At 52.5% G+C, this 27943-nt stretch overlaps 2 protein-coding genes across 2 annotated transcripts; both read left to right on the plus strand.

Annotated features, from left to right (window-relative positions):
* Window positions 1-46: 46 nt before the first annotated feature.
* Window positions 47-15721, plus strand: CLN6 (CLN6 transmembrane ER protein). The gene is made up of 7 exons (XM_081290335.1): window positions 47-254; window positions 5918-6032; window positions 7115-7213; window positions 8874-9062; window positions 9399-9454; window positions 10849-10971; window positions 12472-15721. Exons 1-7 carry the CDS (start codon window positions 163-165, stop codon window positions 12740-12742), a joined length of 945 nt encoding a protein of 314 aa, XP_081146461.1. The 5' UTR covers window positions 47-162; the 3' UTR covers window positions 12743-15721.
* A 1733-nt stretch (window positions 15722-17454) lies between these two features.
* On the plus strand, window positions 17455-26983 carry CALML4 (calmodulin like 4). The gene is given in 6 exon segments (XM_081290336.1): window positions 17455-17556; window positions 17559-17585; window positions 17669-17699; window positions 21754-21894; window positions 23509-23697; window positions 26505-26983. Coding segments are annotated over 6 exon segments (573 nt in total). The 5' UTR covers window positions 17455-17469; the 3' UTR covers window positions 26603-26983.
* The last annotated feature ends 960 nt before the right edge of the window (window positions 26984-27943 follow it).

A 27943-nucleotide genomic window follows, 5' to 3' on the forward strand; every position in this document is an offset into this window, starting at 1 on the left:
AGCCGCGTGCCCTCCTCCGCGGGCGGAAGCTCGCCCCGCCCACCCCCGCCCTCCCCCTCCAGCCTCCCTGGCCGCGCTCTCCCTCCCGACCCCGCGCTCGCTGCAGTGCTAGCACGGGTTACGGAGCCGGTTTCTAGCTCCGCAGGCTGGGCCGAGGGGCGCATGGTTATGGAGGCAGCGGCGCGGAAGCGGCAGCACCCGGGAGCGGCGGGCGGCCCGGGCTCGCAGCCCGGCGCCTCCTTCCTGCAGGCCAGGTGGGCGCGCGCTGGCGGTGGAGCGGGCGGGCGTGGACGGAGGCTGCACTGCCACTTCCCCTTCGCCCCCTGACCCGCGGGACCCGCCTCCGAGGCTGGGCGGCCTCACCCCGCCGTGGCTTGAGTAGGGGCAGCCCCCTCCCAAAGTTTGGGATCCTCCTCCTCTTCACCCTTTCCCCCGTGACTTGGCCGGCATTACGACAACAGACGGGATGGGATGGCGAGCGGGGGACCCACAGGACGCCGCCGCACGCACACGGGCGCTCCCAGCTGTTTTGCAAGTTCCGGGTGCTGCCTCCGAGTTCTCAGCGTCTCTCCGCCCTGAATAAGACTTGTATTCTGCTGTTAATCGGGAGACTCACTTTTTGCCCTGGGGAGCCCAAGAAAGTGAGAAGGGACAGCTGAGAAGCGAGGAAGCTCCCAGCGAGAGTATGCAGAGCCCTTCTCCAACCGAAGGGGAGACCCGTTTGGGTGTATCTAATTGGGCGGGGCAGAAGAATGGCATCACCTTTTAATCTTTCCCTCCGTTCTGCCTTCATCCTGTGTTACTGTCAGATACATGCATTGTGCTCAGCAGGTATACATTAAGCACCTCTGTTATGCCCAGCGCTGATAGGCACCTAGGGGGTGGACAGGATGAAGCTGGGAGGAGCCCGGAAGGTCAGAGCCCAAGCAACCGTGGTAGGTAATGTTGGAAGTCCCAGAGGACTCCACAGGGCACCCAAGGAAGAAGGGCTGTTCCAGCCAGGGAATGAGTATGGAGAAAGGGGTGCAGTGGGGTTAGAACTTTCCCTATGTAAAAGGAAGCGAAAGGAGGACTGATATTTGAAGTGCCTTTAATATCAGGGCTGGGACTGGAGTGCAGAATTTGAGGCCCTCCTTGCTCTGGGACAGGGTACAACCCTGAACCTAGCTAGACTCACAGGTTAAGAATGCAGCCCTTATTCCCCAGGCTCTGAGGAGCCATGGAAGGTTTTTGAGCCTCGTTGTATTTAGTCAATTTTGGGAAGCTTGTGATTTGGGTTGATGGGAGATGTTTGGCATACTGGGCCGAGGCCAGGTCTTTCTTTTGCAACTGAGGAATATGTGGACTGAGGAACTATAGACTGCTTTTTTCACTTGGAAATAATTTCCTGAAGATATGTTGTCATGTGGCACATACATTTTGGTCAACAACTACATCTATGTTGGCCACCCTGTAAGAGAATATCACTTAGCTGGGCTGGTAGCACATGTCTGTAATCCCAGCAACTCAGGAGACTGAGGCAGGAGGATTAGAGTTCAAAGCCAGCCTCAGCAACAAAGCAAGGCCCTAGGCAACTCAGCAAGACCCTGTCTCAAAGTAAAATAAAAATGGGCTGGGGATGTGGCTCTGTGGATAAATGCCCCTGGGTTCAATCCCCAGAACAACAACAACAACAAAGATCACATCATTTAGTGGTATTGTAGCCATCATTGTGTAAATAACACTCACTCTGTGATGTTTACATAAGGGCAGAATCACTGAGGATACATTTCTCAAAACTTAGTCCCATCTTTAAGTGACACCTGCCTCCACTTTATGACCCATTTGGCCATCTAAGTCTTATCTCAGCCTATGAGCTGCTCATTTTATTGATGAGAAAATAGGCTCCGATGACCAGACTGAGGCTCATACCATTTCAGTGACCAGAAACATTGATTGGGTTCTGCCAACATTCATTAAGCACCTCTGGTGTGCCCAGCATTTGCCAGGCACCAGGGGGTCATAATTATCTTCTACATTTTGTCTGTGGATTGATTGTAAACACTGAAAATCAATATACAGTGTTGACATTATTTAAGCTGTTTAAGCTATTGTTCCCATTGGACCCAAGTGATGGTTAACAATTACATTTGTTTTCTTATATTTTTCCTGAAATTTCTAATTGCTTCCCCCCATTTTTGCGTTTGTTTCTTCAATTGTTTTTGCACAAACTGTTCATATCTGCTGTCTTACCATTTTTTATATAGAATCAAAATCAGCCTTTCTATGAATCCATTCATAGGTCCCTACTTGTCCAGGACAAGCCCCTTTCTTTTCTGCCATCCAGCCTTGCAGGTGCTGCTGATGGCCTTGAGTATTCCCACTGTACCGGTCGCGCTCCCCAGCTGTCATGGTGTCAGTTTTTCCATAAGGTAGATCTGGAGAGCTGTGGAGGAAAGCAGAGGCCAAGTTTGTCTCAGGTTATCTGCCACTGTGCTCCCACCATTTTTCTAAGCAGTAGGTACTGGTGATTGAGACCTAGGGCTAGAATGGGCCTGGGCTGGCATGTGGGGTCTGTGGAGTCAGGAGCTTGGGGCAGCCTTGAGATGGCCCATCCTCAGGATAGGGCCAGCAGAGGGGATGCCGTTGGCCTCCATGAATCTGCCTTCTGTGGTCAGATGTTTAGAGTCCCAACAGAAGAAACCAGTAAGAGGCTTATCAATCTTTATATATATATATATATATAGAGAGAGAGAGAGAGAGAGAGAGAGAGCACAAGAGCGAGCGAGAGAGCAAGAGCGCTCATGGACCTTTATTTTATTTACTTATATGCAGTGCTGAGATTCAAACCCAGTGCCTTGCACATGCTAGACAAGTGCTCTACCACTAAGCCACAACCCCAGCCCAGGCCGGTCATTCTTGATGCCCAGGCTGAGAGTCCCTGTGACTACTTTCTCTTTCTTCCCTTCCCTGCTAAGCTAGGTTGGACAAATGACAGAAGTTCCGACTCACCGAGGTGCTTCCCGAGAGAGAGGAGGAAATAGTTCCTGAGCTCCTAGTACATACGGGGTGAGGATGGGTGCCTTGGTCCAGACAGAAGGCACCCACAACCTCCACAGGCTTTCAAAATTTCTGTCCCCAACGTTCCACTTTTTGCCCAGTTTGGAGGTTTCAAAGCAAAACACTGAGGGTTCTTACTCTCCTTCATCCTGGCCCTTTGAGCTTGGAGGCCATTACTGGCTACATTTTGAGGCCCTGCCCTGATGGGCACTAAGAAGAAGGAGCAAGGTGGTACCTCTATGCTGGCACTGTCTCAGAACCCTGAACTGTCCTCCCGATTACTCTCTACCCACTCTGAAGGCTCACTGCCCCTCCTTTCTCTTCCTCTGTCCCCAATGAGTATCTCAGCTGCCTTCAGGGCCATTTCCAGGCCTTTCCTCCTGCTCTCTGCTTTTTTGTCTGGACCAAGGCACCAATCCCCACCTCAAGTCTCCCTTCCTTCCCAAGGGCTTTGCATACCACCCCAGGCCACACTGATCCCTTTCTAATTTGATCTCCTAATATGCCACCTGACTTTTATACTAACCAAAGAGAGAATAGTAACCTGTTAAGAGTACAGGTCTTGAATTCATAGAAACCCAGGTGTGAATTCTGTGCTATTCAGGACTCCTGAGTTGCAAGTAACAGAAAGCCAGGGTGAACTGCAGCGAGAGGGAATGCATTCTCTCAGATGGCCAACCCACTGGCCCGGGGATGCCAAGCCACTGCACATTCTTTGCTCCCCTCCCCATCTTTTCTGTGGGGCTGCTTCATTCATACCTGGCAGCACCTGGAGGGTGGAACCTTGGTTAAAAGCAACCTTGAGCTTGCTCATCCTCAGGATAGGGCCAGCAGAGGAGATGCCATTGGCCTCTTGCATCCTTAGGGCCCCGGAACCAGAAAGGGGCATTAAGGGGTCTCTTTTCTGCCCTCCAGTTAGAAATATCCCACTGGGCCAGCCTGGTCGATGGTCATCCCTGTGGCCAAGGAAACACCATTCATCCCAGAGAAAGAAGAGGGTGGGAAAAGATGACAAAAGGAATGGTTGCAGCAACTCCTTACTTCGTGGGTGACAGTGGTTAAGCACATTACCCTTCTAATCCCCAACATCTGCACCTGTGAAACAGCAGGGCATCAGCTCCTACCTCCAACTGCTGCTCTGAGGATTAGATTAGGTGGCACAGCTAAAACTCCTAGCAGAGTACACAGGTGGTGTTCATCAGGAGGGGTGGACACTGACTAAGAGAGACTGGAAGACTTAGTTGACCTAGGCAGGGTCCACTGCACCTGTCTTGCCTGCTACCAGAGGACAATGAGATACCCAAGGGCTTGCCTCCCTGGTCTCTGGTTGCTCCACCAGCCCAGTGTGGATTGTCCTTGGAACTGGCTAAAAAGGATCCTGGAAAATTATGGAAGAAATAGCATTGACAGAGGAAAGTCTTCAAGATGCTTCTAAGCCAACATTTGCAATTAGGGAATGAGTAACTGGTAATTGTGATTGTTTTAAATCAGCCATTGTTTACTGGGCCTGACCCAAGTTCTGAGCTGAGAACTCTGGAGAACATGGATCCATGTCACACAGAACCCATTCTGGACACCAACAGGACAGTGAAACTTGGATCAGTCATCTTAGGAGGTAGTGGGCTGCTTGTCTCTAGGGGCATGCAAGTAGTGATAGAGATGCCTGAAGGAGGATTTGGACTGATGGGGAGGTGGATGAGTTGAGAACCTCAGAGTTCAGCTCTGTGCTCGAGGGCCCAGGTGGGGAGCACAATTCCAGCCCCATGATGTCAGAGCTGTTCTGAATGAGCAAAAGGTGCTTCCTGTAGAGGTTGGTGGGGTTTTGGGAAAAGCTTCATCAAAGAAACCTCCCCAGAGGCCTTGGAGCTGGCCTTTGAACCTCAGTGCATCTGTGAACCATCTGGGACCAACTTCTTTGCTAGAGGGATAGGCATCCAAAGATGTGTTGTCAGGTGGTATTCCACTTCTTGCTACGTCTCTCACGTCAGCTTGACCCTGCCAGCTTCCTTCTAGGTTTCACTGTGGATTGGTGAGAAGAGGAATTCCAGCAGCCCCAGGCTTACCTCCTCCTAGTCCCACAGTCAAGGGGGAGGAGGCCCTTTCCCTCCCGGCCCCTGTAAGGCAAATCTCACTGGAGAGCTCTGTTTGTCCCAGCTCAGGTCCTATGTCCATTCCATGAACCAATCACTATGGATACAACTTTGGGCTGGAGACTGAAAGTGTAAACCCTGCAGCATAATCATTTAGTTTTTAGGGCGCAGTTGTGTGATGATGGTCAAGTTACTTCAACTCTTGGGCCTGTTTTTCACTTGTAAGATGGGGTAACATGCTAACCTCGAAGGGTTTCTATGAGGATTAAAGGAATGAAATGAGGGGCTGGGTTTGTAGCTCAGTGGTAGAGAGCATACTTAATGTATGTGACACCCTGGGTTCAATCCCCAGCACCAAAAAAAGAAAAAAAAAAGAGATGAGATCACACAGGTAAACAGCTCATGATAACAATGCCTGGGGTGAAGTAACTGCCCAATACAGGTTCCTGCTGGTGTCCATCATGGTGTTCCGTGTGTTCTACAGCCATGTTTGCTTCCTCTACCTCATTTTATTTCCCCACCATTTTACAGGGCAGAGTCAACAGTGGTTACACCGGTTTGACAGCTCCCTTCCTGAATCCCAGGGAGTCTATATTCAGGGCAACTGAAATCCACCTTCCCCTTGAGTATACAACTGGACCCCAATATTTCCATCAAAAACCTTTCCCTAGACCTCGGTCATGTGTGTCTTCCCACCTTTAAATCCCCACACCTCTTTGTGGCTCATCTTGGGGGAATATTCTCACAGGAGGACAAGAGCTGACCTGTCTCGTCTCGTTCCTACCCAGGCACAGCTCCATCAAGGCTGAGGAGGCTGACCACACGGCTCCCTTCCACCTCGACCTCTGGTTCTACTTTACACTGCAAAACTGGATTCTAGACTTTGGTCGCCCCATTGCCATGGTGAGTGTGAAGCTGGGGATGGAGCCCTGCCTGGCATTGAGGAGACTTGAATTTGTTGAATGGCCTGAGATGAGTCGCCTCCCCTACCAGGAAACAGAGGAGCACTTTAGCTCTATGCCTATGGACCACCAGACAGCTGCAGCAAGTGAGGGGCTCCGGGGAGTCGTTACCTGTATTTTTCGATTTATTGATCCTGTGCCTATAGTCAGGGCATTGTGAAATGTTTTGACCATGCATATGGGTTTTCCTCCTGACCCCAACAAGGCCAGGACTTGGGATAGACAAGAGGAGGACAGGGCATTCCAGATGGAGTAGCTGCCCCCTGCCCACCTTCCTCCTTCAGGAATGAAGAAGCGTAGTTCCTTTGTAGAGCACATCTCTTTTCTGCCTTGTTGCCTGATGTCTACTGTGATTTGATTTGGAAGCTGTCCGCCGCTAAGTGGATAGAACAGTTTTCACATGTGGGCCAACGAGGTCTTTGTCGTCATCACAAGACCTGGACTGCCAGAGCTGTGTGTGTCAAAGTAGACTACTTGGGCCATCTATCCTGTGTTACAGATGGGGAAGCTGAGGCACAGAAAGGGGAAGAACTTGCCAGGGTCATTCAGCAAAATGGTGGCATGGCCAAGTCCCAAAGGAGACTCCTGGAATTCAGGGACATTTTTTTTTTTTTTTAAAGAGAGAGTGATAGAGGGAGAGAGAGAGAGAATTTTTTAATATTTATTTTTTAGTTCTCGGCGGACACAACATCTTTGTTGGTATGTGGTGCTGAGGATCGAACCCGGGCCGCACACATGCCAGGCGAGCGCGCTACCGCTTGAGCCACATCCCCAGCCCAGGGACATTTATTTTGTACTCCCTGGGAGAAAGGTCAGATTCAGGCCCTGGGTTTATATCTACTATATGACTAGGAACATGGCCATTTACCTTCTGTGGGACTCAGTTTCCCTGTCTAGAAGTCCTTCTATCCTGAGGTTGCTAAGAGGGCAGTTTGCACAACAAAGACAGAGCAGAGAATTAAGGGGGGGCAGGGAGGCCTTGCAGGCCAGCCTTGTGGGTACATTCCTCCCCTCGTTCCCCAGCTGGTGTTCCCTCTCCAGTGGTTTCCTCTCAACAAGCCCAGCGTGGGGGACTACTTCCACATGGCCTACAATGTGATCACGCCCTTCCTCTTGCTTAAGGTAAGTCCTTTGTTCTGCCCTCCCCTCATGCCCAGCAGGGAGCTGGTTCCCCGGCCCTGAGTGCTGAATCCAGTTTCCCCAGCCTGCATCAAGGGATGAAGACTGTGACAAAGGAAGAGCCCAGGGCCTGGGCCATCAGAAGTGGGGCTGCTGTTGGCTGCAGGGATGGAGATAGGCCCCTCCCTGGGCTCAGTATTCCAGCAGATGAAGAGGGAGAAGTGATTGGGCAAAAGGACCTGCAGATAGGCTGGGAGACGAGGCAGAAGAGGTGATTGGGTGTGTTGAGAAAGACTGGGGTCTGTTGCCGAGGCAGGTGTGAACCACGTGGCAGAAGAGGCAGCAACAGAAGCTGAACCCTGCCCCTGCTCTGGAGAGCCCTGGCTTTGAGATGGCAGTGGGAGCACACGGCAGGGGCTGTGATTTTGCCCTCTGGGAGACAAGGGCTCTTGAACTACTTGTCCCTTAGCCTCCACAGGGAATTGGTTTCAGGAATCCTCTGGATAATAAAATCTGCAGAGGGCTTAAATTCCTTACATAAAATGACATAGTGTTTACTTTTTTTTTTTTTTTTTTTTTCAGTACTAAGGATTGAATCTAGAGTAAGGCACCACTGAGCTATGCCCCCAGCTATTTATTTATTTATTTATTTATGTATTTTAAAATTTTTTTTTTAGTTGAAGATGGACACAAAACCTTTATTTTATTTATTTATTTTTATGTGGTGCCAGGGATCGAATCCAGTGCCTCACGCATGCTAGGCAAGCGTTCTACTGAGCCACAACTCTGGCCTTTATTTCTTATTTTGAAACATGGAATTACTGAGTTGCCCAGGCTGGGCTCAAACTTGTCCTGCCTCAGACTCCCAAATTGTTAGGATTATAGGTGTGTACCACTGTGCCCAGCCTCCAATACACTTTAAATCACCTTTAGATTGCTTATTATGAATAAATAGGGTTGGGAATATAGCTCAGTGGTGGAGTGCTAAAAAAAAAAAAAAAAAAAAAAAAACTAAAGGCTGTGGCTGTGTCAGTTATCAGTCACACTGTATTATTTAGGCAATAGTGACAAGAAAAGTGCATGTTCAATACTGACACAGATTTTTTTCAAATGTTTTGGTCCTGGGTTTGGTTAGATCTATGGACTGTGGTGCCCCTGGGGGTGGTGGATATGGAGGGCCAGCCATAGTCATTTTGTTTAAAAAGTTTTTTTTTTCAAATCTCCAAAAGAAAAGGGGCATGATCTGAAAGTGTAGTTTTTTAGTTTTGGAAGACCCTGTACCCAGCTCCTAATGTTTTCTTCCTGTTTGCTGTGAACCAACCACTTAGAAATCAGGTCCCTTCAGCAGACCAGCCAGCCACCCAGGCACAGCTGGGGCCTTGGAGGGCTGTGCCTGGAGCCTGGACTCCAGCATCAAAGGCCTAGTGTCATCTGTGGCATGCGGCTTGTATGTGACCGTGAGCAGTGAGCTTGCCCCAAAATGATTCTTCCCTGAAGAAGATATTCCACAGCCCCTGCTGGGTTCCTGGGGTCATGTGACAGCCTGGAGCCAGACTGGCCCCCTGAGGGACTCACCCCACCCCTGTTTGAGGGAGAGAGGCACAGGGTGTCACATGTTGTGACAGAAACGGGGACATGCCGTGGACCTCACTCTGACCCTTAGCTCATCGAGCGGTCTCCTCGCACCCTGCCCCGCTCCATGGTCTACGTCAGCATCATCACCTTCATCATGGGTGCCAGCATCCACCTGGTGGGCGACTCTGTCAATCACCGCCTGCTTTTCAGTGGCTACCAGCACCACCTGTCGGTCCGGGAGAACCCCATCATCAAGAATCTCAAGCCTGAGACGCTGGTGAGGCCGCCTGGCTCCGTGTGGAAGCCCCAGGGGCAGGCCCTCCTGGGAGGCTCCAGGCCTCGGCCTGGCCTGACCTGTGGTAAATGCATTCAGCTCCATGAGGGCGCTGTGACCCTTGCCAAGCCAGGATGCTCGTGGACTATTAGAAGTGTCCCATCAATTGGCTCCCAACTGGGCCACCTCTGATAGAGGCCACCTTTGATAGAGGGCTGGAGCCTGTACAGGGAATGGGGGCAGGAAGGGGAGATCCGTGGTGGGAAGCAGGGCCTGGAAGTGCTGCCTACCCTCTGAAGCACTTCCCCCTCTAATTCTGCCATGCCTGCGCCTCCTCAGATCGACTCCTTTGAGCTGCTCTACTACTATGACGAGTACCTGGGCCATTGCATGTGGTAAGTGAAGGGACATTCTGTCCATTCCAGGGCCCAGGACGCAGGACTTGGGCCCTGGATCTCCATGTGTTGGGTGGAGCGGCTGGATGGTATTCTCTTCCCCTGTGAGGGTGCTGCGAGTGGGACGCTGAGTGAGCCTACCAGAGACCCCATCTGCTGCCCTGTGGCCAAGGTCCTGCTTCCTTCTTCCTGCCTGCAGTGCCCATGGAGGCCACGAGAGGGCAGCGAGAGGATGTTGTCCAGCTTTGACCCAGCCTGGCTCCCGCGGGTGGGGAGGAAGGAGGTGGCAGCTTTGATAAACAACACCTGCATCCTCAACCATAATGGGGTGGGCTGGAGAAGGGACCCCTACCTGGGTCAGGCAGTGCACTTTGAGAATGGGAAGCTGAGAAGTAGCAGGACTAGGTTGTGGGGACGGAGTGGAGGTGGGGGGTGCCGTTTGTGCCTCACCCCCCAACTCCTAGGGGAACTCCTTTTCCCCATCCCCCCTCACTGCAGTCAGAGGGAAACCTCAAAAATGTGGCTCAGCCCCAGGAGATTCAGGGCTCAAGCTGGGCAGTGCCATCTGCCACCCTGTGCCCTGCAAAAGACAAAAAGACCAGAGAGAGGAGGCCAGCTCTGGGCCTGGGGACTCACGCTTGAGCCTGGTGGGCTCACCCAGGCCACGTGTGTTATGGGTCTGTTTTCAGGGCATGAAGTGAACCCTTCTGGCTCAGGGGGCCTTGGGGGTCCCTGGACAGGCCTCTTTCCTGCTTTCCCTGGCCTTGCCTGAAGACCCTTCCCATGGGAGGTTTGGAAAGGGTGGAGGGGCAAAGAAAGAGGCCTGGGGAACCAGCTAGAAATGGGCCATGTCGGGAAGGGGAGAGAAGAAACGGAACAGAAAAAATGTGTGTGTATGTGTGTGTGTGTGTGTATGTGTGTGTACAGGTGGGAGAAAGGGGAGGAGAGAAGGTGAACTTTCGGATGAGATTGCGAGCTGGGAGTGAGTGGGTGAAAAGCTTCACAGAGGACCTTGGAGGCTCCATCAGTGTGTTCTTCATCCTCAGCCTTCCTGGATACCAGCGTTTCCAGGCCAGTGCAGAACTGAGGCTGCTGGTGTCTGGGCATGTGCATAAGACAGACCCCCAGGCCTATCCCCTCTCCGCCACGGAGTGGATGAGGTGGCCAGGGCAGTGTGGAGCCATCTTGTTTCTGGTCCTGCCCCACCCGTGACCCTTGACTCCCAGTGCTGGGAAGGCCGGGTGCAGAGGCACATCCCTCACCCAAGCCAAGTGTTTTGGAAACCTGGGACAATGCAAGGAACCAGTGAAAGGATGGTGGGGAAGGAGACCTGGATGGAAGCTGGTGGCCAGGGCCACTGGGCAGGCCTCTAAGACACAGCCTCTCTGTCGCAGGTACATCCCCTTCTTCCTCATCCTCTTCATGTACTTCAGTGGCTGTTTCACTGCCTCCAAAGCTGGGAACTCCATGCCAGGGCCTGCCCTGCTCCTGGTGGCACCCAGTGGCCTGTACTACTGGTGAGTGCTCATTAGGATCTGGGGGCAGAGACAGGGCAGGGCCAAGTGAGCCACCACAGTAAAAATCCACACCTGACCACAGACCTGTGGTGGCCCCAGCTGAGAATGGCCCTTTCTGGGTCCCTGCTCCCTTCTAGGTCTAGTAGGGGCTATGGAAGTGCCTTGGTGGCGCCCACTCCCAGGAAGCCCAGGCCTGAGTATGACAGGTCGGGAGAATGAGTTGCACAGTCTCTCTATCCTCTGCCCCTCTCCTCCCCACCTCCCAGAACCCCAATGCCAACTTTGAGGCCAGTAGAGCCACCTCAAACCCCAGGCCCTGCAGAGCCCACTGGGCCCCAGTGTCCACCTCTGTGAAATGGAGGTGATACCTGCCTGTCTCCCCCAGAAGATCGTGAGGATGTGGGGAGGGGAGGGAAAGGGGCTTTGCAAACTATGAAGCACCACAGACATGAAAAGGACAGACTAGGAGAAAGACCAGGACCTCAGGATACTTTGCCTGGTTTCCTGTTTCCCTTAAAGAGGACCCAGATCTCAACCAGGCTCTTACCCTCTTGCCCTGGAGACCAGTACCTCTTGCTGCCTGGGCTGTGGTATTGCAAAGGACCCAGGGGCCCCCTCTGATTGGAAGCCCATCTAAACATGAAGAGGGTCCCTACTTCTCTGAGCCAGCTCCAGCCACCTCCAGGGCCTACTCAGGCCCCACCAGGGCTGATCTGTATGCTCCCTGAGGCCAGGATTGAAAGAAACAGTGGCATTTACAGCAAGAGGGAAGGAGGCTAGACCCCTGCCTGCTCCTTACCTCTGGTGAGTTGGTGCAGTGGTGGCTGTGGCGGGAGCAGCAGCCGTTTGTTGAACAGTGTGCTCTTCTTATAAGAGATGCCTGGCACTTGAAAACAGAGGTGCCAAGGTGTCACTTAAATTCCCCAAAGTCAGCAGTGAGAGAATAAGCGGGTAACCTTGCAGAAGCCCTCAACAAGTGCCACTGAGCTGGCCATGGGCTCCATACTGCCATGGGGTGCCACAGCATCTCTGGGAGATCTGAGACCATGCCCCAGCCTTCAGGGAGACAATAGTGACAGCTGCCACAAATTGCAACTGCATTCCCAAACCCAAGTCCCCAAGAAACTACGCAGGTGATGGACAGGCAGCCAACAGGCCGCAGGTGGGGCTATAGAGACTGGCAGGGACTGTGACAGAGCGTACGGTGCTCTCTAAAAGGGACAGCTGATTTCTGCTCTAGTCAGTTATTGTCACGTGGAAATATTCTGATGTGACCAGAGAAGCCATTTGTAGATATTCTCTCATTTAAACATAAGCAATGAACTGTACGTGGTGAGTACAGGCCAAACCAGCACACCGCGGCGGGCTGCAGTCTCTCACCTCATGAGCTGTTCCGACTTCCTGGGAGGGCAGCCTGGCACCCAGGTCCAGGGAGGGAGGCCGGGCAGGGTGGGGTTGCCGCAGCAACCGTCTAACTCAACCCCTGGTCCGTCTCTCCAGGTACCTGGTCACTGAAGGCCAGATCTTCATCCTCTTCATCTTCACCTTCTTTGCCATGCTGGCCCTCGTCCTGCACCAGAAGCGCAGGTGCCTCTTCCTGGACAGCAACGGCCTCTTCCTCTTCTACTCATTCACCCTCACCCTCTCACTGGTGGCGCTCTGGGTCGCTTGGCTGTGGAATGACCCCGTACTCAGGAAGAAGTACCCAGGTGTCATCTATGTCCCTGAGCCCTGGGCCTTCTACACCCTCCACGTCAGCAGTCAGCACTGAATCCGGGGCAAAAGCCATGTCTGTGTCACTGGGAAACATGGGCCGTGGAGGGTAATGCAGCAAGGACGCACCGCTTGCCACCTGCTCATCCTCAGGCCTGTGCTGACCCTGGACGTAGGTCATGCCAACTTTCTCTATATTGTTGAGCAAAGCACCTCTCCCCACAGGGCCTCATTTGTGCTAACAGGCCCATGGTCCCAAAGTGGCTCAGTGCTCTGGATTTGCTGACCTCTTTATAGTAGCCTTGTCATGGGTGGGTGCTTCTATCCTGTCACCACCCTCTTCCAGCTGGGGAGGGGTATGTGTACCCCAAATCCTTATCTGACCTCAGTCCCCACATGGTACAGAGCCACCCTCACCCCAGGGAGCCAGAGGCCCAGCCTGAGCTTTGGGCCTGGCAATGCAGGCCCACCTGCAGGTCCAGCCCCCACCTCAGGACAGTCACGGCACCCGTGGAGTACAGCTGGCTATGGGTTTTTGAGCTGCCGTGGAAGGAGATCTGAAACCCTGGCTCTGTTTCCTGAGTCACATTGTAGGGTCAGGGCTCCTCATGGCTTTCCACACTCAGCCCTGTCTCAGCCTAAGTCACCGGCCTTCTGCCAGTGGCCCTGCTCCCAGAAAAAGGAGGCCTCCTTCCCAGCATGGTGAGCCCTGCCTCAGCCCCCTTCCCCCAGGTCCAGGTATCCTCGCAGCACAGAGCACCGCAGCCTTATTCCCCAGCTCCACTGGCCCATGTGGACTGTGGTCTCAGGGGTCTGCCCTGCCTCACCCCAGGCCTGAGATTCCCTTCTCACATTGGGGCCCACACCCCCGACCAAGGGTCCCCCAGACCCTGGGCCAATCCCTGCCTGCTGGCAGCCCTGGGTGAGAAGAGGATGAATAGAGGCTGGTGTGGTACCCAGCTTGGCTGGCGGCTATTTCTGAGGTGTGAAGTGGGGGAGAGGGGGTTCTAGAGTGGGGGAGAGGTTGGCTGGCCTGGGGCCCAGGCTAGAGCCCACGGTTCCCTCTAGCAGCAGTCCTGGGCTACTCAGCCTGGTTTGGTCACTGCCCACTGTTTCTGTACACCACTTGGTAGGCTCCTGTGGGTGAGGGGCAAGAAGAGCCTCTTCATCCTGACCAGTCCAGCTCTTTTAGGAGGAATTGGATGGGGCATTTCCTAACCTGGCCCTCTGGGATGGCCCACTGGGCCTCCCAGCTGTGCTGCCTTTTGGGAGATGAAGGGAGGCTGGCTTGCTGGAGGTGTCCCTTAGCCGTGGGTAAGTCATTTGACCTCTACAGGCCTCAGCCCTTAATATTCAAAGGTCTCAGCCTCCCACACAGCCACCGTGGGCTGATGTCAGACAGCACTGAAAAGGCCCACCAGGCAGGAGATGGCTCCATCCATGTGTCCTGTGTCCCCACCTGTCCAGCACATTCCTTTGCTTCCTTCCCCACCTCGAGGATGCTGGACTTCATGGACCTCTCATAAGCAGAGGCGGGCCTCGTGGTGGGGTCCGTGTAATCTTATTCAAATTGGGAAGCCACTGCTAAGGAAAAAGAAAAGCATGAAAGTGGATGTTCAGAAAGGGAAAGCAATAAATCACTGGAGCCTTGAAGATTTCTGTCCCTCTTGAGATCTCTTGGGCACTTTGCTGGGGATGTTTTCCTGGAAAGATGTCTTGATTCGTTGCCTAGAAAAGCCACAGGCCAGTGATTCTCAGAGTACATTAGGACGCACAGGAGAATGCACAGCTTTGCCCACACTGCTGAATAAGAACCGGGAGACAAGGCTGCAGGTGATTCTTATGTGGGCTCCCGTTGGGGAACTGCCAATCCAGGTCCTGGCTACTCAAAGTGTGGTCCCCAGACCTGCAGCCTCCACTTCACCAGAGAACTGGGGAGGAGCAAGGCAGCCTACCCCATGGAGACTTTCTGAGTCTGTCTTGTGGCATCTAAGTGATCCAACCACAGGGTGGAGGGGCCAGTGTGCCCAGGTGCGAACATGTGGCCTTTGTGAATTTTTTTGTGTGTGGTGGTGGTGCTGGGAATTGAAACCAGGACCTTGTGCATGCAAGGCAAGCACTCTACCAACTGAGCTACGTACAGCCCAGCCCACAAACTTAATAGCCTCAAAACAGTTTATCCTCAGTTCTGGAGGCTAGAGGTCCAGAATCCAGGTGTTGGCAAGGCTGTGTTCAACAGGAGGATCCTTCTCCACCTCTTCTGGCTTCTGGTGGGTCACAGACAATCCTTGTGTTCCTTGGCTTATGAAACCACCCAGCTCTGCTTCTGTGGTTCTGTAGCCCTTCCCTGCATGTCTCTCAGATCCCTCCCTTGGGTTATGATCCACCTTACTCCAGGATGACCTCATCTAAATTCTATTTGCAAAGACTTCCAAATAAGTTCTGTCACAGGTTGCAGGTGGATATGAATTCTGGGACACTGTTCAATCAAGTAGAGGCCTGAAGTTTAGACTTCATGAGCCTTCCACTCTGGGGCACACAGGACAGGGGAAAGCAAAAGCCAGTGGGTCTCTGAAGGCCATCTCTGGGTCCTTTTCCCAGCAGGAGTGCACAAAGCCTGCCAACACTTGTGTTCCCCGGGTCCCTGGGGCTAGCTACTCTGTTGGCCCCTGGGTGTGGAGTGGGAAGCCCTCATGGGGAGAGCTTGGCTCAGGAACAGTGCAAGATGGAGAGGAGGAGACTCCTGAATTCCTGGAAAGGATAGGAGTGGGGGCTGTGGGCAGGAGCCTAGAGCTTTTTCCAACGACACCTGTGTTAGACGTTGGGACCCAGGGGTCCTGCTTGGGAACTTCTTGGACAAAGTATCCTGGGCCAGGGGGTGTATGGAGGAGGAGCTTCCCCTGGCCTGGAACCCTTCCTATGAGGGTCCAGAGAATGAAGGGCAGGGAGAAGGGACCCAGAGGAAGCCATGGTATGCAGGGGAGGTGCCAGGTTCCCAAGAGGGGCCAAGGTTCAACAATAAAGTGAACAAACTCAGGCCTCAGGTGGTACCGGAGGTGTGTGCTGTTGATTGGACTTGCTGCGTCTTGCACCCGGTGCTCTGGGCAGCTTGAGTTTGTGTGTGGTGAACCCTCTTGAGACCACGGCCCCAAAGCAGGTTCTTCATCATCTGTGAGACCCCTTGGAGACCTACAAGGGTAAGGGGAGTTGGTAAGAATGGCAGGCCCTGGGGCACACAGCTCACCAGAACACACGCCAACCTAAACCCCAGGGAATGGCTCCCTGCTCCCAGCCCCTCCCAAATGCTGGTGATCTGGGGAGAACATTTCAGCCTGGCTGTCCCAGGCCCCACAGCCCAGGTCTAGCCTGCCTTTCCAAGCCCTGCTGACTTCCCCTCTTGTCCTCCTCCTGAAGCTCCTCTGAGCAGGCCTCTCACTTCTGTACTCCACCCACGGTGGGCCCATCCTAGGCTACAGGGAGGAACCAGAACCTTCTAGCCAAATTCTCTGGGTCCCACAGAGGTTTGAAGAGGTGACTCAGGAGGCAATTTGGGAGAAAGAACTTTTCACATGGAGGTGGTCAGAACAGGAAGGAGGGAGAAGAATGGACCAAAGCCAGGCTCTTGTACAAATTAACAAGAGGTCCCTCTTCTTTGGCACCAGCAGCCCCTTACCACACCCCACTGGTCCCCTTGTGTAGGGTACAACCTGATGGCTCTGACAGCATGGGCAAAGCTTGGATTTAGAACCCACAGCCTGGGCTGGGGATGTGGCTCAAGCGGTAGCGCGCTCACCTGGCATGCGTGCGGCCCGGGTTCGATTCTCAGCACCACGTACAAACAAAGATGTTGTGTCCGCCGAGAACTAAGAAAAAATAAAAATAAATATTTAAAAAAATGAATAAGCTAAGAATACAAAAAAAAAAGAGGCTTTAATTTGAAAAAAAAAAATAGAACCCACAGCCAACCCAGGGAAAGGGGACAAGACAAGGCTGAGAACCCAGTTCTGCCCAGCACCCAGTGGCTCTAGGGCGCCCACTTGCCCCTGTCCTTTGTGAGTGATGGGAGCACTTGGGAGTCAGCAGGCTGTGTGGCAGATGGCTAGGAAGAGAAGGGGAAGAAAGAGTGGAGGAGCCTTCCCAGCCAGGGGAGGGTCACCTGAGAGGTAGACGCAGGGCTGGACAGCAGCCTGGCCACCCACAGACACTCCCAGGGGCCTGAAAGGTGGGAGAGCTGGCAAAGGATGGGAGTCAGCTGGGCACTGGCTAGTTGATTCTCCCAGCAACCAGTAATGCGGCCTGGCAAGGGGGAACGGAGGCACAGAGAGGCAGTGACTGGGAACAGCAGGTGGGAAGATTGGATCCCAGCCCCAGTGTACTGAGGCCTGCGTTCCTGCAATCCATCCCCCAAGGCTGAGACCCAGACTCTGAGCTGGCCCATCCGGGACAGGCTCCATTCCTCTGCAGGGTTGTGGGTGACAAGTCTTCAGGGAGAGTGTGTGCAGTGCCCAATTCCAAGAGGGAGCTTGTCAGAGGGAGACAAGTTCCCTGAGGCAGGCCCAGACTCAGCCCTACCCCAGGCCCACCTTTCTGTTCTCTAATGTCCCCTCTCAGAGTCTGGGAATGGTTCACTTGCTACAGAGCATCAACCTCCAGAATCAGGGGCCCTGAGTCTCACAAGAGCCCTTCTGCGGCCGTTTCCTCAAAATCAACCTGCCTGGGTTGGCCAGACATCCGCCATGCACAGGAAGCTGGAATCTGACCCTGGTGGCGTAGGGCCCGGTCTCCATGGCAGCAGAGGATTTATTACTCTGGCCTCCACCCAGCTTGGCGGACTTTCAACTCAAAGCCAGAGGAAAAGGAACTGAGAAGCTGGTTCTGAGAACAGCGGGAGCCCCACGATGGTAAAGTGGGGACCCGTGGCCAGCCGGGTGGGGAGGGCCTCTCACAGAACCCTGCCCTGACTGTCTCCCTCTCTCTGCTGCAGGCCAAGTTTCTTTCCCAGGACCAAATTAATGGTAGGTTGGTTTGCCCTTTAATTAGCAGCTCCCAGCACAATCTGGACCTCTTTATTTTCTCTACTCCTTTTCTGCTCCAGGGAAGGAGGGCCCCAGCCACACCCACGGCAGGGGTCTAGCCGCTGCAGGGATACCCTTGGTGGCGGTAGGGGGGACCTCAGGTGGTGGTGGTGGGACTGCTGGCTTTATGTTTGTCTGGGTGGTTTACAAGCCATGTCCTGGAGTTCCCGCCAGAGCCAGATGGTCAGATTTGGGCAGGAAAAGGTCAGGGAGGAAGAGAGAGACCATTAACAGACTGAAAGGCAGGAAAAGAAAGGGGCTTTGTGATTGGCAGAGAGAGAGAGCCCAGGTCTGCGCCTTGGGCAGGATGGTCTCCTGGGCCTCAGTTTCCCCATCGTAAAACAGGGTCAGCCGGGGCCCTTCTGCCTAGTCTGAGCATGAACACTCTCCTCTCTGGGTCCTTCAGTTTCGTGTGGCTGGGCTGTTTCCACAAGGCCAAGAGGAGAGGGTTGAGTTACACAGAACTGGGGCCAGACTCGGGCTGCGGGGGCTGGTCCGGAGCACTGGGCAGAAGAGGTCTCCCCACGGCGAATGTAGCAGCTGCTCTTGAGGCCGTGCCCCGGTCTGCCCCAACAGTGACAGCCCTGGGACTGGTAGTCGGCCCCTGAGCATCCCCTCCCCCAACTCTCTGCCGAACTGTCCCATTGTCAGCTAGACCTTCCTGACCACTAGAGATAAAACGGCAGGCACCCTGGGCCCATGATGCCCTTGGTTCTGCAGACACTGGACATGGCTCCATGTTAACTGGGATTCTAGAGTTCTGGGTACCCGGAGCTTGGTCTAGAAGGGACGGGTGGGGTTGTGGGCTCCAGGTGGGTACCTAACCACAGACCCCTGTCTTGACTCCTTACCCCTAAACTAGGCCAAGACCAAAAAGAGCACGCCAGGGGGCTTTTAAAGTGCCAGGCCCAGGGCAGGGCCCCTCCTCCCCAGCTCTATAGGTGACACTGAATGGCAGGTCGGGGCTGGAGTCCAGCTCTCAGCCTGTGTCCTCCACCCACGCCTGGACATGAGGCTCGCTGGCTCCCCCTCCTGGGGCCTCTGGAACTCCCCAAGGGAAAGAAGATAATTTCTCTTGGTATCCGAGTCTCTGGCACCAAGAAAGTGACCACTAATGTTTAATGACTAAACAGGGATAGCGGGAAGAACAGGAGTTTTGGAGGCAGCAGACCTAGAATCCAACCACCTGAGCTTCAGTTTTCTCACCTGTGAGGTAGGAAGAGGGATGCCGCCTCATCTGGCCTCTGTGTGCTAGGGACAAAGTTAGAAGCTTGCCAGCATATGAGAGCTACATATTTAGGAATTTCACAAGCCAGTTGTCAGAGCCAGAGACTGTTAAAGAACATAGGCTCAAACAATGTGCCAAGCCCTACAGAGAGCTAAGAAGACAGCCCTGCTGCCCCCAGATTTTTTTTTTTTTTTAGAGAGAGTGAGAGAGGAGAGAGAGAGAGAGAGAGAGAGAGAGAGAATTTTTAATATTTATTTTTTAGTTTTCGGTGGACACAACATCTTTGTTGGTATGTGGTGCTGAGGATCGAACCCGGGCCGAACGCATGCCAGGCGAGCGCACTACCGCTTGAGCCGCATCCCCAGCCCCTGCCCCCAGATTTGAAAGAAGTTTCAGCTTAATGAATGTAATTTGTACTAGGGCGAGAATTAGTTTAACAGTAGATCGCTTATCAGATTGAATGACAACACAATTTCAATTCATTGGAAAAAGAATTGCCTTCTTTTGTCATGATTTGACAAGTGAAGCTGGCAGGTAACCTCCCTTGTCAAATCATGGTTGAACCCAAACTGTAGGTTAGCAGTGAACCTGAGTATTGGTGAAACTCATTTGTGATAATCAATCAACTAGACTGACTTTTTTAGAGTTGACTTTTTTGCTGTGTGTAAGTCATGTGTTTCCCATCCTCTGTCGAGTGCGTAGGAAACACGTACATACATGTCAGGGCTGTTGCTAAACGTTCTCCAGCACGTCACTGGCGTTCTGCTAGGCCTTTTCTGGGACTTTTGCATTTTCCAAGAGAAAACCTAAAGGGGACTTTTAATCCAATTCATCTAACACTGTTCATTCTTTCATTCAACAAATTTTTGAGTCCTTTCCTGGTGCCAGCCCAGCTCCCTGCATTAGAGATAGAGCAATGAACCATAGAAGACCTCTCCCCTCTCAGGGGACCCAGAGGAGGACAAAAGGAGAGTGAAGGATGGAGTGTCAGGATGGCTGGACAGTGAGGGGGAACCCCAGGGAGAGGGGAGAGGTGCTGAGGGAGTGCTGGGGCCAGCCTGGCCAGGGCTGCTCTCCAGGTGGCCCTGTTCTCTTGTTCCAGTGTAGGAACTCCAAGTTCAGATCTGGTCTTGCAGTTTTTAAAAGGTATATTTGTTGCAGTAGGAAGACAGAATGCACTTGAGCTATCTGTTTGTTAGGAGGTGGGTCTCCATTTGAGCCCTGCTTGCTGATCACATAGGGGATTCAGTGTGCCCATCTGAAGAGCCAGACAATTGTCCCTGCCTTCCAGCTCTGACCAGTTTGGGGCAACAGCCAGGAGAGCCAGGGCACATGAGAAACCCAGACAGAAAAGGAATGCAGGGTACGGTGGTGCATGCTTGTAATTCTAGCGACTTGGGGGGCTGAGGCAGGAGGATTACAAATTCAAGCCTCAGCAACTTAGCTAGACCCTGTCTCAAAATAAAAAATAAAAGGGAGTGTGGGTGGCTCACTAGTAGCACACCCCTGGGTTCAATCCTCAGTACCCCCCCCCAAAAAAAAAGTAGGGTGGCCCTGAGGACACCAGGAACCACACCAGGAAGAGGACTGAGGGTCTTTATTAAGGAACACAAAGCCACCCTAGGCCTGGGCTACGGGGTTGGGGGATGTACTCTGCCTAGTCTCCACCCCACCCTGCTGTCCCGGGACGGAGGCAGTGTTGCCTGGTGGACAGAGCTCCACTTCAGGGGTCACGCTGCTTAGGTGAGGTTTGAGGCCACTCTAGGATGGCTTCACATCTGCCCAGCAGGAATAGACAGTGCCCTCAGAGGGTGAGGAGTAAACCAGGGCTGGGGTGACGGGCTCAGCAATGGGAACTGCCCTTGTTATTTCTGTTACTAGTTAGCAAGTCCCTAGTCCAGGCCTCTGAGGATCCACCCAGGTGTGAAGGCAGTAGAGGAACAGATCATGGAGCCCAGGCTGGAAGGCCAGGCCCAGGGTCCCAGAGCACCTCCAGAGGGCAGCCCATCCTCACCAGAGGCAGGATCCCAGTCTCCAGCCTGGGACCTTTCCCAAGCTCCTGACTGGCTTTCTTCAGCTTCCAGGGTTTGGGAACCGCAGGATAGTCTTGTTGGATTGTGGAATACTGTAACTGCAGCCTGAGCTCTGGTAGCCACTTCATCTTGCTAAGTATCAAGAAAGAAAGGGCCGCGGGGCAGAGTCACCAGCCACCTAGGTTCAGAGCCTGGGGCGCCTCCCAGCAGTTCCCCTTGAAGGCTTTGAAACCAGGCCCAGGCTGTGTCAGAGGGCAAACAGCTTCAGGGGCCAGCAGCCCCCTGGGGGGGGGGGGTATTTCAGTTAGCTGTGGGAAGGGAGAGAAAGGGACTGAGGAAGGAAAAGGAGGAGTGAGGCAGGGTTGCCACATAAAATGCTGGACACCCTGTTAAATTTGAACTTCAAATAAACACAAATATTTTCTTAGTGTGAGTATATCCCATGCAAAACTCGGGACATGCTTACACTAAAAATTCACCATTTCTCTGAATTCAAATTGAACTTGGAAGTTTTGTTTTCCTTTGCTGTATCTGGAAACATTGGTTGGGGATAAGTGTGGGGAGGGGGCCAAAGGAAGGGGAAAAGAGTGTGAAGGAGGGCTGGGGTGCAGCTAGGACCTGGGTTCCATCCCCAGTACTGCAATAAAATGGGGCCTGGGTCCCAGGGAAGAGGGCAGAGAAGGGGTGGGTGGAGAGTGAGTGAACACAGCTGGTCCTCCCTCCTGCTGTGCAGAATACAAGGAATGCTTCTCCCTGTACGACAAGCAGCAGAGGGGCAAGATAAAAGCCACTGATCTCCTGGTGGCCATGAGGTGCCTGGGAGCCAGCCCAACGCCTGGGGAGGTGCAGCGGCACCTGCAGACCCACGGGATAGGTGAGTGGGCTGAGCGGGCTCCGGGAGGGGCGAGCGGGTGGCACAGAGGGTGGGATGTGTAGGGCTCACAGGTTAGAGAGGCAGGGGGCAGTGAACCTCCCAGGAGGCAGCTGGCCAAGTGCACTCTGCTTCATCCTCAAGGCAACGGTGACACCCCACCTTGCAGGGGCCCTGGGTCTGGCCATTCCACCAGGTTTATCACAGACCTATAGAGCAACAGTGCTGCCAGTGATCCCAATGTTGTTTTTATAGAAAAAAAATGTCCCTTTGGTGAACATCTACCAAACGCTTAGCTCAAATCACCCCAAGAGGGTGGCTGTCCTGATCCTACTCTGCAGGCAAAGATCAAGACTCACAGCCATAGGTAACTTGCCCAAGTACTTAAGCCAATGGTAGAATCAGGATTGGAACTCAGTTCTTTTGATTTCAAAGACTTTCCTCAAAACCATACATGACTGCTAGGAAACTGGAAGAAAACCCTCTTGGAAGGTGGTTATCTCTGGTGATAGGATTAAGGCTGGTTTTCATTCCCTTTATTGTTCCCTGTATTTTCAACAATGGGAACAGATAGGTCTCTTATCAGAAACAAGTTTTGTGGTTTCTTTTTAAAGTTTTAGTTATCAATGAACCTTTATTTTATTTATTTCTATACAGTGCTGAGAATCTAACCCAGTGACTCACATGTGCTAGGCAAGCGCTCTACCACTGAGCTACAACCCCAGCCCCTTTGTGATTTCTTTGGGAGATTTATTTTTAATTTTATTTTAAAAGTCTGGGGTGTCTATTTACATTGGGAGCTGGATGCCCAGGAAGGAGGGACTGGCCTAGAGGAAGAAGTGGCCAGCTTCCAGCATTTAACTGGGAGCCCCCAGGTCACCTCTGTCTCTGGTTCTCAGCATCTGTCGGGGCACTGGAGGTCACATTAGCACACCTGCAGCAACGAGCCCTAGGAGCCATCCTGGGGCAGGTCTTGGAGGGCCAGAGCCTGGTGATAGGGCACTCAGTGGTCTCATTTTCAGCTCTGAAGGAGTGGTGGTTTTTGTCTCCTCTAAACAGGAAGTTGTGGTCAGGGGAAGTTCTGACTTCCTGCTGTTGTGGCCAGGCCAGTGTGTGGGCAGAGGCTTCTGGACATGCCTGGAGGGGGCTGCAGGGAGGGAAAGGCACGGGAGCAGGTGGGGAAGGACCTGAGGCTTGAGCTGGGGGCGGGGCACTTATCCCTCCTCAGAGACCTGCTCTGGTGGCAGAAGTGTGTGTGGGGGGACACATGGACCCAGTTCCTTCCAGTTCAGGGGAGGAGGGAAGCACCAGAGGGAAGCTGAGCAGTTGGTGATGACTGTGACTACACACTACAAGCTTCTGTCCCCTGAGGAGGCAAAACGAGGGGATGATAACCATGGTCACCAAGGGTCACTGGGTGGATGAAATGAAGAATATCCAGTCCAGGAGCTGGTCCATGGTGGGAACTCAGTAGTGGGGGCTGTGTCTTCTTCACCATGACCACTGTCACCATTGTGAACCAGGTGGAGCTGGCAGTGACGAGGGTGCAAGGAGGTAGGTTGGCTTCCCCAAGAGCCTTTCCCTCCCTGCTCACTCTGCTATTTGGGGGTTTCTTAGACAGAAATGGAGAGCTGGATTTCTCCACTTTCCTGACTATTATGCACACGCAAATAAAACAAGAGGATCCAAAGAAAGAAATTCTTCTGGCCATGTTGATGGCAGACAAGGAGAAAAAAGGGTACATCATGGCATCCGAGCTGCGGGCGAAACTCACGAGACTCGGGGAGAAGCTCACCCAGAAGGAAGGTAATTAATTGCCTGACCAGTCTCCCAATGTCTGCAGAGGGTTAGGGAGTTGGGGGAGTTCACCAAAGTACCATCAATGCCACCATGGTTGTGTAGGCTTCTGTAGTTGATATACAGCTGCAAAGCCCAGGAGCAGTCACACTAGCCGGGGACTGGTCTGGGCCCAGTGGTCAGGGTGGAGGGTCAGCCTGGGGAAAGCCCAGCTTGGATCCACTTGGGCAGCTGGGTAGTGGGACATCTGCCCCGCCTCATGCTGTGCCTAAGCTCACTGGATCTTCATTTAGTGCACAGGACACCTGGGGAACATGAGTGTCCCTTTACCTGATCAAGGAACTGATGAGGCTGGGCGTGACCACACACGCCTCAAATTCCAGCAGAGCTCAAAGCCAGCCTGAGCAAAAGCAAGTTGCCAAGCAACTCAGTGAGACTCAGTGGCTCAGTGGTCGAATGCCCCTGAGTTCAGTCCCCAGTACACCACTCCACCCCCCAAAAAAGGAGCTGACAGGGGCTGGGATTGTGGCTCAGCGGTAGAGGGCTCGCCTAGCAAGTGGGAGGCCCTGGGTTCGATCCTCAGCACCACATAAAAATAATAAATAAAACAAAGATATTGTGTCCACTTACTACAAAAACAACAAAAAATAAATATTAAAAAAAAAAGAAGCTGACAAGTGAGTGGTTGTGGGTCAGCTGAGCTGGGAGCTGGATGGAGGTCAAGTGCTGTCCCCATATCACAGCCAGCTGAACAGGGCTGCAGCGTGCTTTCCAAATGGAAATGCTACTTTGCTGCTGACTCTGGAAGATTTAGAGTTCAAGAAGGGGGCTCTGAGGGGCCTTTGCAGGGTCAAGTGGAGACTAGACCTTGCCTCACACCTCCCAGCGGCCCGTGTGCCTTCCTGCCTTGGAGCAGGACCAGGGGCCTGGGCCTTGGGCCTTCTGGGAAAGCCCTTTGTACATCGTAATGAAAAACCCCATACTGATCCATCTGTGGGTATTCTTTCTGCCTCTCAGCACTAGTTGCTAGTCCCTGGGTCCTGCCTCAGCTGGCATCCCTGGGAGGCCAGGGTTTCTACTTAGGCAGCTCAATTGTCAGCGACCATCGGGATAGGAAGGCTAGGCTTGGCCACAGTGTGTGTAGGAAAAGGGCTTCAGTAACAACTGACCATCAGCCTTTGGCCAAATCCCAACAAACACTGCAGGGGGTTCGGTTCCCCCTCCTCTGGGGGGGGGGGTACCTCCCACAGGTTCCTTACTCCCTGGAAATGAGGTAGTAACCATCCCTCAGGGCCCTCCAAGAGGCTCACATTCTATAAACCCTTCTGCTCAGATTTTATCTGCCTTCACAAAGGCACAGAGCAAAGCATTTAAAAATAGCGCTTCGGGCAGGCAGATTCCTCTTCCCCCACGTTCTGAGGCTGGCAGCTATCACAGTCTCATCTTTCACTGTGGCTGTTTTCAAGTGAACAGGGGGAATCATGGGCTGTCCTCAACCTCCCAGGCTCTGAGGACACTGCTGGCCCTCCATGTGCCAGGTGGAGTGTCAGCAGAGAGAGCAGGGGGTCCTGATTCTGTGGTTAATGATCTCTGGCCAAAGCAACACCATGGCCCCCAAACACACATCTCTTATTTGTTTAACCTGCAAAGAACATTTCAAAGAAAGTGGTGGAGACCAATTTCTTTCCCACTTGCTGTGGGAGAAAGAATGATAACAGAAGTAGGAATCCCCCCCCCTTTTTTTAGTTGTAGTTGGATACAATACCTTTATTTTATTTATTTATTTTTATGTGGTGCTGAGGATTAAACCCAGCGCCTCGCTCGTGCTTAGGCGAGCACTCTACCGCTGAGCCACAACCCAGCCCCAAAGAAGTAGGAATCCCTTATCCTTGGTGATTGAAAAAAAATATTCAGTTTTATTGAAGAGAGGCCACAGTGGAAAAGGATAAACTGAATGGCTCTTCTTGCCAGTGCCTGGGACAAGCTACTATTTTATCTCAGAAGTCTAAAACCAGAGGGGGGAAATGCAAATGAAGTTTTTTATTTTATTTTTTAAGCAAGGCAGAATTAACAGCAGTTTTGCAAGCTTTGAGCCTTACACACTGTTAGATTTATTTTCCCAGGCCCAAAATACATATCTTTTCTTTATTGGTGTAAGGCATGTGCTCTACCCATGAGCTGCACCCCTGCCCTACGCTTTTCTTTAGAGGTGGTGGTAGCAGAAGCGCTTATCACTAGGCCCTCCTGGCATGGAGGTATCTTGGGGAGGAACATTGACATGGAGGAGTGGGGAGGTGAGGGGCAGCTGAAGCCTGGGTGGCTCTGTCCAGAAGGGAGCTGCAGAAAATACCTATGGTGGCGGGCAGAGGGGTGGGTGACAGCAGACAAAATGTCTGGGCCAACTCTCTCTCTAAACCAAGGCTCAGAGGTCTGAGATCTTCTTCACAGAAAACAAGAGGTGGGGGCTGGGGCTGGGGCTCGGGAGCAGAGCACTTGCCTGGCATCTGTGAGGCACTGGGTTCGATTCTTAGCACCATATATAAATAAATGAATAAAAATAAAAGTCCATCAACAACTAACGAAAGAATAAAAACACTAGGTGCTTCAGTGACTGGATTTTCGCCAGGATTCCTGCCCAGCCAAACCAAACCAGTGGTTTCCAGATGGGAGTGGGCAGGTTGTCATCTGTTCTGGTTTACTCTCTGGTGTACAAGAAGTTCCCTGGACGCTCAGGAAGATCTTTGGGGAGCCCCAACCTCAAACGAAGTGTCTTATAACCCCAAATCCAAACAAAAATTTCATGTGATTTATTGCAGTGGAGGATCTTTTCAAGGAAGCAAATATTGAACCAAATGGCAAAGTGAAGTATGACGAGTTTATCCAGAAGATCACCCTTCCTGTGCAGGACTACTGAATGAGCAGAGTACAAGAGATGATCCCTCCTGGATCTGAAAACCTGGACTGGTTGATTTTTTAAAAGGAAAATGTTCCTTTAATTCTAGGGTGATGGCAAACACGGTGCAAAGACAACATTAGCTGGGCATAAGTAGCAATAAGTAATTCCAGCCATGGTATCAGCATGTCTTTAATAAAAATATTTGTATTACCAGGTGCGGTGGCACACTCAGGAGGCTGAGGCAGGAGGATCGAAAGTTCAAAGCCAGCCTCAGCAAAAGTGAGGTGCTAAGCAACTCAGTGAGACCCTGTGTCTAAATAAAATGTGAAATAGGGCTGGGATGGGGCTCAGTGGTCCAGTGGCCCTGAGTTCAATCCTTAGTGCCTCCTTTCCCATGAAGATTTGCGTTGATTTCAATAGCTCTCATGAGTCCAGCCCTTCCTGTTGGTTTAGTTGGGCCTACATTCCAGTCCTGGGTCTGCCACTTACCAGCTCTATTGATTTCATCCCTGAGGGCCTTAGGGTTCAGACAAAGCCTGGATCTCTAGTCTTACCCCACGGAGCCCATTGAGGAAGGATGGAGATAGATAGGGCCTTGAAAATGCACAGCAGCCTGAAGGGCGTGTGGAATCCGAGTTCCCATTACGGCGTTTCTCCTGAAGAGGGCAGGCTACCCAGAATGCCCTAGCTGTAAATAAGTGTTTATTTGGGTGCTAGAACCACTTTCCACATTTTCAAGATAGAGCCAGTGCTAGCTGAGAAATGGCAACAAGCAGAGTGAAAACACACACACACACACTCTCTTCTTGAAGCACCACAGACCCAAATTCTCCTCTCCTTTTCGACAGAGTGACACGGTTCAGGACACTCATTTATCAACAGAGAACAGGGTAGCAACACTCTCAGAATGTTGAGCTGTGCACTGGGCTGTTTGCAGGCCCAGAAGTTCCAGAAAGTAGGATGATGTGCTCAAGTGACCTAAACTGATCATAACCTTAAGCTGGGACTAACATGGAGGATGTCACTAAGAGACGTCTTCTGGATCATGGCCATGGTACAAGATGGCTGGAAACAGTTGTGAGGCAACAGTCCTTCTGGGAGCACTTCCAGCTCAAGTAACTTTGAGTTACAGTCATGAGTGGCAGGCGGGGCTGCCTGGGACTCAGAGATGTCCATGCACTTGTCAAATTGAGGGCCTAGGGATACTGTTGGCACAGTCCTAAAAAGGGCAGGAGTAACATGGGTGGGGGGCAGACCCCCTAGCGGGAATATTTTTATCTATTTATTAAAATTAGGCTGTGGCTGAAACATCAGAGAACCAGATTAAGAAGGGGGAATGTCTTTTGGAAGGTTATATAT

This window comes from Spermophilus citellus (genome assembly GCF_964194105.1).
Source record: "Spermophilus citellus genome assembly, chromosome: 4".
NCBI lineage: Eukaryota > Metazoa > Chordata > Mammalia > Rodentia > Sciuridae > Spermophilus > Spermophilus citellus.

Coding starts and splice junctions, on each gene's coding strand:
- CLN6 (XM_081290335.1), top strand. CDS start 163: ATGGTTATGGAGGCAGCGGCGCGGAAGCGGCAGCACCCGGGAGCGGCG. Junction 9,455..10,848: donor TACCTGGGCCATTGCATGTG/GTAAGTGAAGGG, acceptor TCTCTGTCGCAG/GTACATCCCCTTCTTCCTCA. Junction 10,972..12,471: donor CCCAGTGGCCTGTACTACTG/GTGAGTGCTCAT, acceptor CCGTCTCTCCAG/GTACCTGGTCACTGAAGGCC.